Source organism: Aotus nancymaae, unplaced genomic scaffold (genome assembly GCF_030222135.1).
Source record: "Aotus nancymaae isolate 86718 unplaced genomic scaffold, 86718_ANA_hifiasm-v0.15.2.pri h1tg000046l, whole genome shotgun sequence".
NCBI lineage: Eukaryota > Metazoa > Chordata > Mammalia > Primates > Aotidae > Aotus > Aotus nancymaae.
The window spans coordinates 24,328,680-24,345,316 of NW_026988460.1; the positions used below are offsets into that span (position 1 = coordinate 24,328,680).

The window sequence follows — 16,637 nt, forward strand, 5'->3', positions numbered from 1 at the left end:
CAGTTCTGGAGGCTGGCAGTCCAAGATCAGCTGGCATACTGGGTGTCTGGTGAGGGCCCAGCTTCTGGGTCATGCCTGCTATCTTCCCACTGTTGTCCCATGGCAGAAGTGGCGAGGGAGCTCTCTGGGGCCTCTTGTATAAGGGCCCTAATCCCAACCACAAGGGCCCCACCCTCATGACCCCATCACCTCCCAAAGGCGCCACCTCAGATGCCATCACCTTGGGGATGAGGTGTCAACACGAGTCTGGGGGGACACAGACATTCGTTCACATGGTGAGTAGTACCAATGCTGGCCTGGCTTTGAGCCTGGCTTCCTGGTGGAGGATGGCGCACAGGCACAGGGCTCTCACGCACTGGAGTCCCTGTGGACACCTCTGACCTCTGCCCAGGCTCTACCTGGGAGGTGGTGAGTGCTGAGTGCTCTTGTGACCCTCTAAGAAAGTCCCTCGTCTCAGCACTCAGTGCTGACAATAGAGCCTGGGGGAGAGAGAAAGCAGCCTGTCCTGGCCTGGGAAGGCTGGTTTCAGCCATTTAAGGTAGTTCCCACTCCTCAGGTCCTGGGGACTGGGGCTTGATCCCTGCATCCCCTCTCCTTTTGGCTGAGCTCTGTGCAGCGGAAGTGAGACTATCCTCCCAGGGCTCCCCACAAGCAGACTGGCCCACTTCCAACCTCCCCAGATCCTTGCTCCCCTGGGGCCAGCTCTCTCTGGGTCAGAACTCACATTGGAAGCTAGAAGCAGCCCATCCCAACACCTTCCGGAGGCTGCAGGCAGCTCAGGCTGGTTTTCCTGTGACCAGTGCAAGTGTTCCTTTCAGTTATCTGACTTCCTTCCCAAGCATTCTGAGCCCACCCTTTAAGGGACACAAAAGAACCACAATAGCCACTGATTCTGTGTCCTCATCTGTAAGGGCCCCCACCCACCCTGCCTCCCTCTCAGGGGTGTGTAATGCTGGATGAAAAAGCACAACAGAAAGTGTTTGCCAGAGAATTACAGAGGGAAAGGTTTGCACCAAACTCAAAGAGGGGGTGGGAGGGAGTGGTGGGGCAGTAAAGGGGAATTCATTTTTAACCAGAAGGTTTTATTTCTTTAAAAAAAGACTAGAAACCAATATATATTGTTAAACAATGGCTAATTCTATAGTAGTAATATCAGTATTCATTATATTATTATTTCTTTTCTGTGTTATTCTAACTTCTAAATAAAAATACTTTCCCCCTAATGTTAGCTGTAACTTAAAGAACTGCTGTTATGCCCTGATCTTACAGATTGGTAAACTGAGGCTTAGGAAAAGGGGACTGGTTTAAGGCTCGGAGGCCAGGCGAGGCCACAGGGGTTCCAGGCCCAAAAGCAGGATGCTTTCTGCTATCCTGGCCACGCAGAAGCGCCCTCCCTCCTAAGGGCTGTCCCTACACCTCACAGCTTTCCAGGATGGGCCTTAGAAAAACCCTATAGGTGTTCCTGGAAATTTGGGCTGGCTGTTTCCCAGGCTGGGAATGAAAGAGCTGGCCAGTCATGTGCAATTTGGGAATGTTTCTGTTTCCTGGATCTCAGGAGAGAAGAATTACGTCTACATGGAGGGAGGGTGGGTAATTCTTCACAGACATGGTGGTTGATCAAACCAAGCCAGGCAAAGAGAGACAGGGAGTGCAGAAGGAGATGAGAGAGGTGAGGGCAGGCAGAAACAGCTCATTTCTGGACAGCACTAAGATATCCAAGGCAAGGACTGTTTTTTTTTAAATGGAGTCTTGCTCTGTCACCAGGCTGGAGCGCAGTGACGTAATCTCGGCTCACTGCAACCTCTGCCTCCCAGGTTCAAGTGATTCTTCCGCCTCAGCCTCCCGAGTAGCTGGGACTACAGGTACATGCCACCATGCTTGGCTAATTTTTGTATTTTTAGTAGAGATGGGGTTTCACCATGTTGGCCAGAACGGTCTCAATCTCTTGATCTCATGATCTGCCCGCCTCAGCCTCCCAAAGTGCTGGGATTACAGGTGTGAGCCACTGCGCCTGGCCTACTGTTTTTTTGTTTTTTGTTTTTTAATTAAAAATAAAAATGTGCTGGTGGAATGTGATGATTAACTTTACGTGTTAACTGAGCCACAGAGTGACCAGATATTTGGTCAAACATTAATCTGGCCATTTCTCTGAGGGTGTTTTTGGATGAGATTAGCATTTGAATCTGTGGCCTGGGTAAAGCAGATGTCCCCTAATGTGGGTGGGCCTCATCCAATTGGGTGATGGCCTGAACAAAACAAAAGCCTGAGCAACAGAAAATTCCCGCTCTGGGCCTCACAGTCATCGAGTGGGGATGTCAGTGTCTCTGCCTTCAGACTCGAGCTGAAACATCAGCTCTTCTGGGTCTGAAGCCTGCTGGCCCTCAGACTAAAACTAAACCATCAGCTCTCTTGGGATTCTAGCCGAATGCAGCTCTTGGGACTTGTCAGCTTCCATAATCATGTAAGCCAATCCCTTTTACTAAATCTCTCCTATACATATGAGGGGTATGTGTATATAAGACATATATATATTTATGCTATATATATAGCCTATTGAATATATTCATATGAGATACATAGATGATATACACCTACATATGTCCTATTGGTTCTGTTTCTTCAGAAAACCCTCACTAATCAGGGAGGGTATAAGAAATGAGAACGGCAACGGAGGAAAGGAAAACGTACCATGTGTCAAACCCAAACCCAGAGCTAAACAATTCTTTTTTTTTTTTTTTTTTGAGATGGAGTTTCACTCTTTTTGTCCAGGCTGGAGTGCAATGGCACAATCTCCACCCACCACAACCTTCACCTCCCGGATTCAAGCTATTCTCCTGCCTCAGCCTCCCTAGTAGCTGCGATTACAGACATGTACCACCATGCCTGGCTACTTTTATATTTTTAGTAGAGATGGGTTTCTCCATGTTGGTCAGGCTGGTCTTGAACTCCCAACCTCAGGTGATCCCCCTGCCTCGGCCTCCCAAAGTGTTGGGATTACAGGCGTAAGCCCCTGCACCTGGCCAACACTTCTATTTATCAGATCACTGAATCCTCCAGCAGCCCTACATGGGAAAACCAAACCACAAGGCTCAGAGAGGTTAAGTAATTTGCCCAAAGCCACACAGCTGTCAGCAGCAGGGCCAGCTATCGCAGTCAGGCCTGGGTGACTCCAGATCAGATACTTCTCCCATTCCAGGAGCATTTTCCTCAGGTTATGACACGCCCACCACCAGTTTAGATGATGCACAGATGAACTATTTTTTAACTGACTCATTATGCATTTTAACTATTACATATTCATTTTAAAGTGTTTTAGGAAAAACAAATGTATTAAAATCATGAGCTCATAAATGTTAATAGGAAAGATAATGTCAATGTTTTTTTAAAACTGAGTCATTTTGAAGGAAATGTTCAGTAAATTCTAGTACAGGTAGTACGTAAAAGCAGCAGCATTTTAATGGTGGCAATTAAGTGACTGCAGTCCCCACCACTCAGCACTGAGGCACACCTCCGGGAAGCGTGGGTCAAGGGAAGAGGGGAACCGAGCCCCACAATGCCAGCCATGCCTTCCCTCTGGTACCGTAGTCTGATATAAGCTGCCATTCTCCAATTTCTGGAAGAACAAGGGCAGGGCAATGTCCTACACTGATATAAGGAGCTCTAAACACCAGACAGGCCTCTCCCTGGTTGGCTGGGACCCACCATGAGGAACAGAGGAACCACTGGAAGAGGCCATAGGTGGCCCATGCAGCCACTCAGCCCATGCTCACAACCAGGTCTGGAGATGTGGTGCTCAAAGACACACAGGGCCTCACTAAACAGAGAAGGCAGGGTCTGCACACAGGGCTCACTGGCTGATATGCCAACACTTTCACCTGCCACCCACCAAAGCTGGGTCAGCCCGCTCACAGCTCAATTCACTTGGATTCCGCATTAGGTTTGGCTAAAGAAACAGAGTACGGCGGAAGAGCCTTCCCCAGCCCAACCAGTCTAAATGAATAGCCACTCCTCTAAAAGACCACTTGCTCCTCTTGCCTGCACACCCAACATTCTTCCCTGCACCTCAGCAGGTAGGTGTCATGTCTGTCCCACCCTCCCACTCACTAACACCCCCCTCACCCCCCAACGCCCTGTCCAGCATACATGCCAGGCTTCACAGTCAGGAGTGCTGCTTGTGGCTTTCCCATGGAACCCCATGCAGTGCAACAAGTAGCCCTCAGTGATGGGGACACAGCTCACTCAATTATCTCATCTGTTGGTATCTGTGGAATGGTAAGACAGATGGGTGCTGCCACTAACCAGCTGCGTGACCTTGACCGAACAATCTAACCTCCTTGGGCCACCACATTCTCATCTGCACAATGGGAATGAAAACAGCACCTACTGCAAAGTGCTGGGCTGGATTAGATGGAATAATAAATATAAAGCTTGGCCAGATACAGTGGTTCATGCCTGTAATACCAGCACTTTGGGAGGTCGAAGCAGGTAGATCACGAGGTCAGGAGTTCAAGACCAGCCTGGCCAAGATGGTAAAACCCTGTCTCTACAAAAGATACAAAAATATTAACCAGGCACAGTGGCAGGTGCCTGTAATCCCAGCTACTTGGGAGGCTGAAGCAGGAGAATTGCTTGAACCTGGGAGGTGGAGGTTGCAGTGAGCCGAGATCACGCCACTGCACTCCAGCCTGGGTGACAAAGCAAGACTCCATTTCAAAAATAAATAAATAAATAAATAGCTCTTGTCACAGCTCTCAGATCTAGGGAAAAGGAAGGGGATCCCAAATGAAGGGGTTGTAGTCCTGCAATGTTTGCCACAATTCTGACCACAAGAACTTTGCTTTTTAATGAAGGGAGAAAAACTGGGGACAGTAGCTTGTGCCTATAATTCTCATTACGCAGGAGGATGGTTTGAGCCCAGGAGTTCAAGGCATTGTGATTATTCCTGCTTGAACCTGTCCTTCGTCTTCCCTGAAGCCTGACCCTGATGCTCTAGGGTCAGGGCCCTCCTCACGGGCCTCCCAATCACACCACCAAGGCATCCTTAGAGCCTGGATCAAAATTTCAGGCCCAAAACAGGGTTACTGGCCCAAGGTCACGCTGCTGGAGAGAGCCTGAATCACCTGCCATCAAGTCCAAGCTCTGTTCCGAAGCCCCTCCCTCCCTTCCTCCCAGCTTCCCTGCCTCTGTTCATCTGCAGGTGCTGGTCCCTCTACCTCATATGACCTCTTGACCCATAGGTGTGCAGTCCAACCTTCTCGGCTCACCGAAAACGGCAACCCTTCCATGGACTATCCCAATCTGCGTCACCCATGCCCCTCCTGTCAGCTCCCATGACATTGCTGGTCCTCCTTGAGGTCTCTAAGGCATTCATCCACTTATTGAAACTGTAAATCTTGGGCATTAGTGATATTTAAGGTAGTATTCTAGGTGACAAGGATGCAACTAAGTACAAACTACACATTAACCTCTACCTTCAAGGAGCTTTCACTTTAGTGGGAGAACAAGAAAAGACAAAATGAGTGAGTGAAGATGGGATCATAGTAATGGCTAAGGACAGATAAAATGCTGAGAGGGCCAGGGCTGTCATCCTCCCCAGACACTCAGAGAAGGCATCACTGAGGAGGCACTGTGCAAGCAAAGACTTTAAGGACAGGCAGGCATGGGCTCTATCATGTATGGGTGGTGAATGCTCATCCATGGAGACAACTATATGGCTTTTCTTCTTTTTTCTGTTAAAATGGTAATTACAGTGTTTTTAAAATATTGAACCAACCTTGCATTCCTCGGATATGCCCTACTTGGTCATGATATATTATTCTTATTTTTCTGGATTTGACTAGCTAGTATTTAAAATTTTTGTCCTTTTGGTCTGTGGGGTTTTTTCTCATAATGCTTTTATCTGGTTTGTAGTGAGTGTAATATTGGCCTCATAAAAGTGAATTAGGAAACGACTGCTCCTTCTCTCTCTCCTGAGAGTCTGTAAAGAACCTGTATCATTTCTTCTTTAAACATTTCAGGGAATTTATAGACAAGGCCATCTGGGCTTAGAATTTTCTTTATAAGAATGTTTTTAAGTTCACACCTGAAATCCCAGCACTTTGGAAGGCTGAGGCAGGCAGATCATGATGTCAGGAGTTCGAGACCAGCCTGACCCACATGGTGAAACCCCATCTCTATTAAAAATACAAAAATTAGCCAGGCGTGGTGGCATGTGCCTGTAATCCCAGTTACTCAGGAGGCTGAGGCAGGAGAATTGCTTCAATCCGGGAGGCGGAGGTTGCAGTGAGCCAAGATCACACCACTGCACTCCAGCCTGAGTGACAGAGTGAGACCCCATCTCAAAAAGAAAAAAGATTTTTAATTACAAAGTTAATTTTATCCAATGTACCAAGTGGAATAGAAGGCATCTAGGGCTTCATGCTTTGCAAGTGTTTTCAGAGCATCCCAAAAGCTCTGTGCAGCAGGTGTGGTGTGCCCCTGACGGCTACTGAGATTGAACTCTGGTACTGTCACACAGCCAGCCTGCCTCCTCAGAGGCACCTGATCCTATTCTGCTCTATGTCATTCCTGATCACACCAGCTCCCCTGTAAGCCCAGGGTCTGTAGGCCTCCCCTGCCCTTCCCACAAACAGCTGTCAACAGGCAAGTAGCTGACCTATGAGTGTCATTTCTGTGGGGGACACATACTGGGTTTGGGATGCCCAGCCTCCACATACCTTGCAGTAACAGCACTCAATTGTTCTGTGGGTGCCTGCCTGCTATGGTCTGAATGTCTGTGTTCCCCCAAAATTCAGATGTTGAAATCCTCACCTCCAAAGTGATGACACATGTTGGTAGGTGAAACTTTTGGTGCGTGATTAGGTCATGAAGTCAGAGCCCTCATGGATGGACTGAGGGCCGTTATAAAAGAGGTCCTGCAGAGCTGCTAATCCCTTCCCACCACTCCAGGATGCTGCAAGGACTGCGAGGCAGTCTAAAACCTAGAAGACAGCCTTCACCAGAACCTGACCATGTTGGCATCGATCTTGCAGCTTTCATTTATTCTATGCTTATGATGCGTCAATCACAGAGTGAAACATACCATAAATGTTTCATTTGCCTCCCAATAATCCTATTAAAACCCACATTTGATACATGAGGAATCCTTTGCATGGATGTTAAGTGACCTTCATGAAGCCACATCCCTAGAAACAGCCTTGGTGTAGTCTGGCTCAGAACCCCTAGTCCGGACACTCTTCTGCTCCCTTGTGGTAAGGTACACAGAGTTCAAAACAAGACCACAGGCCTCCCACCTTTACCTGGTGCTGCCTCCAGCCCCAAGCAGAAGATGGCTTTAACATCCACATAAATCAGCCCCCACCTCCAAATGTATCCTTAATACTGATTTTTTTTTAACTTTTAATTTATTTTTATTTTTAGAAATGGAGTCTCATTCTGCCGCCCAGGCTGGAGTGCAGTGTTGTGATCTCGGCTCACTGCAATCTCTGCCTCCCAGGTTCAAGCAATTCTCCTGTCTCAGCCTCCAGAGTAGCTGGGACTACAGGTGCACGCTGCCACACCGGCTATTTTTATTTTTATTTTTTGGTATTTTAGTAGAGACAGGGCTTCACTGTGTTGCCCAGGCTGGTCTCGAACTCCTGAGCTCAGGCAATCCACTTACCTTGGCCTCCCAAAGTGCCAAGATTATAGCCGGGATCCACTGCTCCTGGCTAATACGGATTTTTAAAAGCACCATTGGGCCAGGCATGGTGGCTTATACCTGTAATCCTAACACTTCGGGAGGCCAAGGTAGGAGGTCACTTGAGAGACCGACTGGGCAACTTAGTGAGATGCCATTTCTTTTTTTTTTTTTTTGAGATGGAGGCTCACTCTGTTGCTAAGCTGGCATGCAATGGCAACTCACTGCAACCTCCAACTCCCTGGCTCAAGCGATTCTCCTGCCTCAGCCTCTCGAGTAGCTGGGATTACAGGCACGCACAAGCACACCCAGCTAATTTTTGTATTTTTTTAGTAGAGTCAGGGTTTCACCACATTGCCCAAAATGCTCTCAATCTCCTGACCTTGTGATCCGCCCACCTCAGCCTTCCAAAGTGCTGGGATTACAGGCGTGAGCCACTTCACCTGACCAACAAGAACCCATTTCTTTAAAAAAAAAAAAAAAGAAAGAAAGAAAGAAAGGTAGCCAGGTGTGGTGGCATGCGGCTTTAGTCCCAGCACTTTGGGAGGCCAAGGTAGGATTGCTTGAGGCCAGGAGTTTGAAATCAGCCTTGTCAATAGTGAGTCTCAAAAATAATAATAAAAAATAAAAATTTTAAAAATTAGCTGGGCGTGGTGGCTAACACCTAGAGTCCCAACTACTCTAAAGGCTGAGGCGGGAGGATCACTTGAGTCCAGGAGCTTGAGGTTATAGTGAGCTATAATTGTGCCACTGCACTCCAGCCTGGGTGACAGAGCAAGAACCTGTCTCAAAAAAATAAAAGTACCACTGAGGTTTTAAAACCCAGCTGAAGGAGACTGGGTAAACCAACAATCAGCTGAGAAGGGTGCCACATTTCCCCAGGCACCTGAGAGTGAGTGTGGTTCTGGATCTGAGGCTGGTTTTAAACACAGCTCTGCCACTAACCAGCTGGGAGGCTCTTGTCCCAGGCTCCTCATTTGTAGAGTGCAGTCATTCTTACCAAAGATTTTTTTATTGTTCATTGTCAAGATTAAGTGAGGGCATAGTATGCAAAGAAATTAACAGAAAAATTGGTTCTTTCATTTTGGTTCCCTCTGGCCATACCCCACCCCACATCCCCTCTGCAACACTGGAAGCCCTTGCCTCTTGACCTGCAGGCTCTGGCCAGCAGGGGCAGCTGCCTAGACACCTGTGCCTGCCGACAGCCCCTCCTCCCCACCGTTAGGCTTCTCTTGTTTGGACACCCATCCTAGCCCAGTCACATCCAGGTACTACTTGTATTAATTTTTTTTTTTTTTTTTTTGAGAAAGAGTTTCACTCTTGTCACCCAGGCTGGAGTGCAGTGGTGCAATCTCGGCTCACTGCAACCTCTGCCTCCCGGGTTCAAGCAATTCTCCTGCTTTAGCCTCCTGAGTAGCTGGCATTACAAGTGCCCACCACCATGTCCAGCTATTTTTTTTTTTTTTGTATTTTTAGCAGAGATGGGGTTTTGCCATATTGGCCAGGCTGGTCTTGAACTCCTGACCTCAGGTCATCCACCTGCCTCGGCCTCCCAAAGCGCTGGGATTACAGGCATGAGCCAGTGTGCTTGGCCAGCCAACACACCCAGCCTAACTTTTTTAATAGACAGGATCTCACTCTGTCACACAGGCTGGATAGACTAGTACAATCATGGCTCACTACAGCCTTGACCTTCTGGGTTCAAGCAATCCTCCTGTCTCAGCCTCCAGAGTAGCTGGGACCATAGGTGCCCACACCACAGGTGCCTGCACCACACCCAGCTTTTTTTTTTTTTTTTTTTTTTTAAAGTAGAGACAGGGTTTTGCTATGTTGCCCAGGCTGGTCCTAAACTCCTGAGCTTAAGCAATCCTCCTGCCTCACCCTCCCAAAGTGCTGGGTTTATAGGCATGAGCCATCGCGCTTGGCCCTTTTCTTAATATTTTAAATGGATTCTTCTTTACTAAAAAATGATTTTAAAAGGAAACCTTGGCCAGGTGTGGTGGCTCACACCTGTAATCCCAGCACGTTGGGGGGACAAAGCGGGGGGGAATCACCTGAGGTCAGGAGTTCGAGTCCAGCCTGGCCAACATGACAAAATCCTGTCCCTACTAGAAATACAAAAATCAGCCAGGTGTGGTGGCAGATACCTGTAATCCCAGCTACTCAGGAGGCTGAGGCAGAAGAATCACTTGAGAGCCTGAGAGGCAGAGGTTACAGTGAGCCAAGATCATGCCAGCCTGGATGACAGAGCAAGTCTCCATTTCAATAAAATAAAATAAAAAGGAAACCTACATACTAGTGTAAATACAAATCTCATACCATTTGCCATCCATCCGGATGACTCGCAGCAGTGTCACTAGGTCCTGGGGGGAAGCTGTCGCCTACAAAGACTCTGAGTGTCTGCCTGTTCTCTTGGGAGACAGGCAAACATCAAAAAGTGCAGTGAAAAGGAGGTGGTGGCCAGGGCCCAAGGAGGAGGAAATAGGGAGTTACTATTTAATGGGTACAGAGTGTCTGGGAAGATGAAAGAGTTCTGAAGGTGGATGGTGGAGGTGGCTGCACAACAATTGTGAGTGTATTTCATGCCACCGAACTCTACACCTAAAAATGGTTAAGGAGGTCAATTGTATGTTGTATATATTTTACCACAATTTCAAATAAAAAAATATGTAAACCACGTATGGACACCAGAAGAAAACTTTTATTTTAAGGAAAATTAAAGAACTGACAGTGAGTTTTTAAAGAGTAAATCTTTCTCATTCCCAGTGTTGTATGAGGCCCCACTGGCACACAGAACATGCTGGCGTCTGGCAGGCACTGCCTTTGAGGGGGTGCTCCCCACTCTTCACAACACAGGAACAGGAGTTAGGCAGGGCATAGGGGAACTCAGGGACCTGGGTCAGGCCAGAAGGCAACAGTGAAAAGAAAAGAGAAGTGAGAGTTGCACAAAGAATGAGGATGGGTGAGGGTCGGGGATGACACAGGCCACCTCCCATCCAACTTCAGGGTCCAGCCCCTAACGATGCACAAAGGCAGGGTCTGCAGAGTGGAAGCCACCTTGTGGGGCTGACAGAGCTCAGGCAGAGTGGGGGACCCACAAAGGAAGCAGGAAGAAAATCACCCAAGGCCCAGGTCAACCCAAGTCCACAGACACTTCCTGGCACCTCCCTGCTGCAGGCCTGATGAAGTGAGTTGAGCAAGGCCTGATCCAGCCCTGCAGAGGCCACAGCTACAGACAGTCCTCAGGGGCCAAGGGAGAACAAGGCCCAAAAAACCAGGCCCAGTCTAACCCTGCCCAACACCTGACCTGACAGTCTCCTTCCTGTCTCCTAACCACAGCCCACAAGGACCCACAGGGCTCCGCCCTGCCGATCTCTCCACCTTACCTCCCAGCCCCTCAGCCTGGGCCACACGAGCTTCCTTTGTGCACTTCCCACAAGCTCTGCCTCTCCTCTGGGCCTTTGCACTTGTCCCCTCCAGCTCAATCCCATTCTACTCCTAGTTCGACTCCCAAGAGGCTTATGCTGAGCGCCCTTCCCAAAACGCACTTGCCTGAGATGTATCCACAGATCTCATCTTAATTAACTGTTTAACTCCTGCAATCACCTGTGAGTCCCAGAAAGGAGGGCATCTCCTGCTGCTTCACTGTCACGTCCCAGGACCTCAAATAGTGTCTGGCTCATAGTAAGAGTTACAGACACTTGTCACCTCTTATTCAGTGACTCTCCAGCCCTTGTTGGTGAAAGAGGTGTTGTCCATCTAGTGCATGTCGCCTGGTGCTCAGGCAGGACAGGTCTTCACCATGTGCCCTCTCTCAGGCCCTGCAGGAGCTCTGGCATCTCCACCCCACCTTCTAACTGCCAGAAATGCCACCAAATAGGCCCAGATGATAACACAATCGACCAAAGCCTGTGACTCTAAGGCCTGGCATAAGAAAGCAGACAGAGATTTGGCCTAATGTGTGGGGGTGCACCATGCACACAAATTGAGCGATGCAGGGAAAACACACTTTCAAAGGAGAGAAGTACACATGTGGGCTCAGAGAAGGCCAAGTGAAAGAAGTACAAAGAGCAAATGGGGCCCTCCCGTCAAATTCAACTTCCACTTTTGGGTTGTTTCCACTTCGTGAATTTTTTTTTTTTTTTGGAGACAGAGTTGCTCTCTCATTGCCCAAGCTGGAGTGCAATGGTGCGATCTCGGCTCACTGCGACCTCCACCTCCCAGATTCAAGCAATTCTCCCCTGCCTCAGCCTCCCAAGTAGCTGGATTGCAGGTGTGCACCACCATGCCTGGCTAATTTTTTGTATTTTTAGTAGAGACGGGGTTTCACCAGGTTGGTCAGGCTGATCTCGAACTCCTGACCTCAGGTGATCCACCCATCTGGGCCTCCCAACGTGCTGGGATTACAGGCATGAGTCACCGTGCCCGGGCTCACTTTGTGAATTTTTTATTTTGACTTTGTGGCAACTTCCTTCAGGCCCTGTTGCCTCAACTGTGTGGTTTCTAGTTTGTGCCGACCTGCCCCTGTCCTGGAGGCTCAGGGTCCCTGAGCCCAAGAGAAGGCAGCTGGGCTGAATGACATTCTGACCTGGCTCAGCATGCAGAGAGGTCTCCCGAAGAGCCAGAGGAAGCCCTTCCCTCACCCTTCCTGCCCAACTTCACCCATGAAGGCCTTCGAGGGGACTTGCTGCAGCTTCCCCTGCCGGGGCAGGGAGAGGGACCTGGGATGTCCATACCCAAGGGTGGTGCTGGCCTCTGGCCTCCCACAGTCACCCCTCAGAAAAGACAGAGGGACTCCCCAGGGGTCATCTGAGCTCCCTGGGGTATAGCACGCTCCAAGGCCAAGCTCCACAGCACAGGGACCAGTGCACTCCCTGGCCCTAAAAGGGCTTCCACCTGCCTAAGAATCCTTACACCTGTGACTGAGAAGTGCCCCAGACCATGTAAGAGAGGGTGTATACCCTGGTGCAGGACCAGGCCTGGCACACATGTTAGGCGGCTTCAAGGTGCCCAGGAGAGACTGTCAGGAGCAGGAAAGGAGAAGTTTGTGCACAGCTCGGTACGGCGGGTACTGTGCATGCTATATCTGGATGCTGTTTACCAGGCAGGTCCACATCCCCTCCTCACCTCAGCCAGGGGAGCTGCAGGTTGTAATTCACAACAGGGTGTCTCTGTCAGAGGCCTGGGAAGTGAAACAACACCCCCTTCCCAAAGGGAACCAATGGCTGCTTGACAATGGGTACAAAAGCTCAAAGCTTGGTCTCTGCCTGAAGGCAGGACAACCTGCAGGCAGCCGCCCTTCCCTGCCCTGCATGATTTCTTTTTTTCATCTATTCTCCCAGTTTTCGATATAAGGTCATTTTGTATATAAAAGGATACCTTTAAAAGGAGCAAATGAAATATACTTTATGGAGCACTTTCAATAATGCAAAATATCTAAAAGGAATCAGGAACTTGTCACAAAACCAATGTGGGCTGAGTGCAGTTGGAGAGACTCAATTAGAGCCTGGCAAATTAGCCAGAGGCTGCAAGTCCCCAGGTCTAATGGGGTGGGACAGGGAGGGGTCCCAGCAGCTCCTGCCCCAACTTAGTCTCCATCACTACAAGACATCCCAGAGATCACTTCCCTTTCTGTGGCTTAGATTTTCCCATATGAAATACAGGCTGTTTAAACTAGATGATCTCTAAGGTTCCCCTGGCTAAAACTATCCAATTTTGATGCTATAATATAAAAAAAATAGGAAAAGTAAACGTGAAGCTGCTGGCTCAGGCACACACAGTGATTTCTATAAACTTGGAGCTCAGCTGCAAATTCAAAGGATGAGCAAATGTTCCACAGGTTCTGGCAGAATTTTCGTTTTCTTTTTCATCTCAGAGACTTAACAATGAACTCTCTGGATGAAGAGGTAATGTTCCTCCCAGGTTTAGAGGACTGCAGATATATGTCTACAGGCCAGCTCTTAGAATCTCCAGAGGAGATTCTTCAAAACTGGAGCAATAGATGACTACACTAGGAAGAGCACTACTAAAAATAAAGAAAATATTCTCAATGCTTGATTGACAGAATGTCTTCCTGTGAAGTTAAGGGGAAATCACAATCACCAAACACCCCTGAGAAGACACTTTGAATAGCAGTCACACATCTACAATACAAGCTACAGATCAACACCAAACACGTTATAAGGTACTTATTAGCACTTCTCTGATGCATCAGAGATTAGGAATGTTTTTTCCCTTTCTCCTACCAAGTAAATTAAAATCCACCAACACCATTCAGCTCCTCTCAGAAAAGAAAGTGATGGTTTTTTTTTTGGGGGGGGGGTGTTAGTTTAGAAAAAAAAGTGCAGCTATAGAATCTCAGAGAATGTAGCACACAAATATATCCAAAGGGATTCACTTGAAGCCAGCTGTTTTCAATAATCAGCTTCCTCTTTCTTTCCCATATACTAAGAGGAGAGACAACTTCAACAAGAGAATGAGCATGTATCCCTGCCACAGTACTGACTAACGGCTGATCTTCCCACACAAGACAAGAACTTAGACTGGGATACAGAAAACCTAACGCTCAAGTTCAGCCTCTGACATCAGGCCAGAAATTGGAGCCTCCAGGCGCATAAAGCACTAATCCCAAAATGCAATGGGCTGACCTAGTATATCCTGATTTCAGGAAGGAGACCTTCAAAAAGAAATAGAGCAGGCCGGGCGCGGTGACTCACGCCTGTAATCCCAGCACTTTGGGAGGCCGAGGTGGGCGGATCACTTGAGGTCAGGGGTTCGAGACCAGCCTGACCATCAAGGTGAAACCCTGTCTCTACCAAAAACACAAAAATTAGCCAGACGACACGCACCTGTAATCCCAGCTACTCAGGAGGCTGAAGCGGGAGAATTGCTTGAACCTGGGAGGCAGAAGTTGCAGTGAGCCGAGATTGCACCACTGCACTTTGGCTTGTACGACAAAGCAAGACTCCGTCTCAAAAAAAAAAAAAAAGAAAGAAAGAAAGAAAGAAAGAAAGAAAAGAAATAGGGCAAGCAGTGCAAGCAACAGAGAAAGCTGGCTGGTCTGAGCTCCAGGCATCACACTTATATACACGCAAAGACTAATACTCAAACGGGCTTAAACACGCACATGTCCAGGCTCACACACGTGGCGCTGTCATGTGGTCCACGTTCTGCCTCAACCTTGATTTAGCCTTGAAACAGAGAAATAAAGGGAGCAACCAATGAGTATCCTGGCGGTGGGAAGGGCGGAATCCCATCTTTTCACCCCAAGCAGGGCCGGGAGGCTCAGTCGCGCCCCCTCAGCCTTGCCAGGGGCAGGAGCTCCATTTCCCCCGGTCTGCAAAATGGAAGGGCTGGACCCCACCGCCTTGTCAGTGTCGGCCTCTGGCTTCATGGTTCCCTCTGGTGACACAGGGTCACACTCCACATCTCAACCCCGTGGAGAACTCCCAACTCAGGAGGGAAGGTGACTGAAATGCCCGGAGCTTCAGGACCGGCGCCGAGGCAGCCTGAGGGGAAGCGCCGGCCAACCTCGCCTCACTTGGCCTCTGTAAAGCGGCCCCTGGGCTTTCCTCCAAAACTCCTTTCCTCCAAGGTCTCCGTTCCTCCCAGGGACGCTAGGCGCTGCGCTTCGTCTCCCACAGACCCACTTCCCACGCCAAGGCGAGGGTGGTCACACACAAACCCAAGCCGGGGTCCCAGAGGCAAGGGAAGTGCGACCCAGGGGCCCCGGCGCCCCATCCCAGTTCAGGTCGGCCCGGGCCCTGCGGCCCCAGACGCCCCTCCCCAGGCAACCCCTCCTCCTGCAAAACCCAAAACACGCGGGGCACGGCAGGCTCAGCTCACGCCTCAGCGCCGCGGAGGCCCGGGCGGCGCCATGAGCATTGGTGGCAACCCGCGCGCACCCGCCGCTCCGGCAGCCGCCTCCGGGCGCTCAGCGAGAGCGCGCCGCGCACCTGCCGGCCTCTCAGGGCCCGCGCGGCCTCTCAGCGCGAAGGCCCAGACGGTCCCCAACCCCCGCCTGCTCGCCCACCCGGCCGCGCTTCTCACCAGCGGTAGCAGCCCTCCGAGGCCTCCAGCGTGAAGTTCACCCGCGTAGCCCGCGTGAAGGGCAGCAGCACTTTGGGGATGTTGAGCTTGGCCGCCGCGGCGGAAGGGCCCAGGGCCAGCAGCACCGACAGCGCCAGCAGCAGCGGCCCCAAGCCCGGCGCCGCCATCCTCGCCGCGCGTCACCTCCCGCGACCCTGCGCCCGGTCGCCCGCGCCGCCCCCTGGCGCCCTCCGCTCCCGCCCGCGAGCGCCAGGCCAGCAGGTGATGAGCGCGGGGGCGGGGCAAGAGCCGCCTCCTGCGGCCGCTTCCTGGGCCCAAGCGCGGGAACTCTGGGGGCCGAGCTCGCGGCGACCCCACCCCCTGGCCCGGCCTAGCCCGCGCGCCCGGTCGCGGGGCGGGGAGATGGGTCGCGCGCCCGGGCCCCGGGAGCTGAGGGAGAGGAATTGGGGCGCTCCCGCGTGGAGAAAGGCTGAGCCAGCGCGCACGCCCGTGGGGACCCCTAGACCATAGAAGGCCGTAGGGGGAGCCCCCGGTTGCCCCGCAGCACGCATCCCGCTCAGGTCAGCGCCCCTGGCGGTGGAGCCACGCCGCCGGCTGTGGACCTTGCGCTCAGGCCCCGACCCACGGTCAGCAACCAAGGGACACACGCCTCAATTTGGGATGCGGGAAACCGGCGCCTGCCTTGTCCCAGCCCATGTTTCCCAGAAGAGGGACCCGGGACTCGCAAAGGGAAGCCAGCTGCTGAAGGGCTGAAGGCCCGGGCCCGCTCCTCCTCAGCCCCCTCACTGCAAGGCTCTGTTATCGGTTCGATCCCCGAGAAAGCGCCAACAAACAACACGAGATGGTGTGGAGTAACACGCTGTTTTAATGAGCGCCTGGCTGCAGAGGGGCTGAGGCCTAAAATGGCGTC

The 16,637-nt window shown here is 50.7% G+C and overlaps 1 protein-coding gene across 1 annotated transcript in view; it reads right to left on the reverse strand.

The window, feature by feature from the left end:
- NUP210 (nucleoporin 210) overlaps window positions 1-15,990 on the reverse strand; it is a 99,883-nt gene extending 83,893 nt beyond the window's left edge. Inside the window, exon 1 of the mRNA XM_021675727.2 lies at window positions 15,728-15,990. Within this exon, the coding sequence (XP_021531402.2) occupies window positions 15,728-15,894 (167 nt within the window). The 5' untranslated portion in view covers window positions 15,895-15,990. The remainder of the gene's footprint in view (window positions 1-15,727) is intronic.
- Window positions 15,991-16,637: the final 647 nt, after the last annotated feature.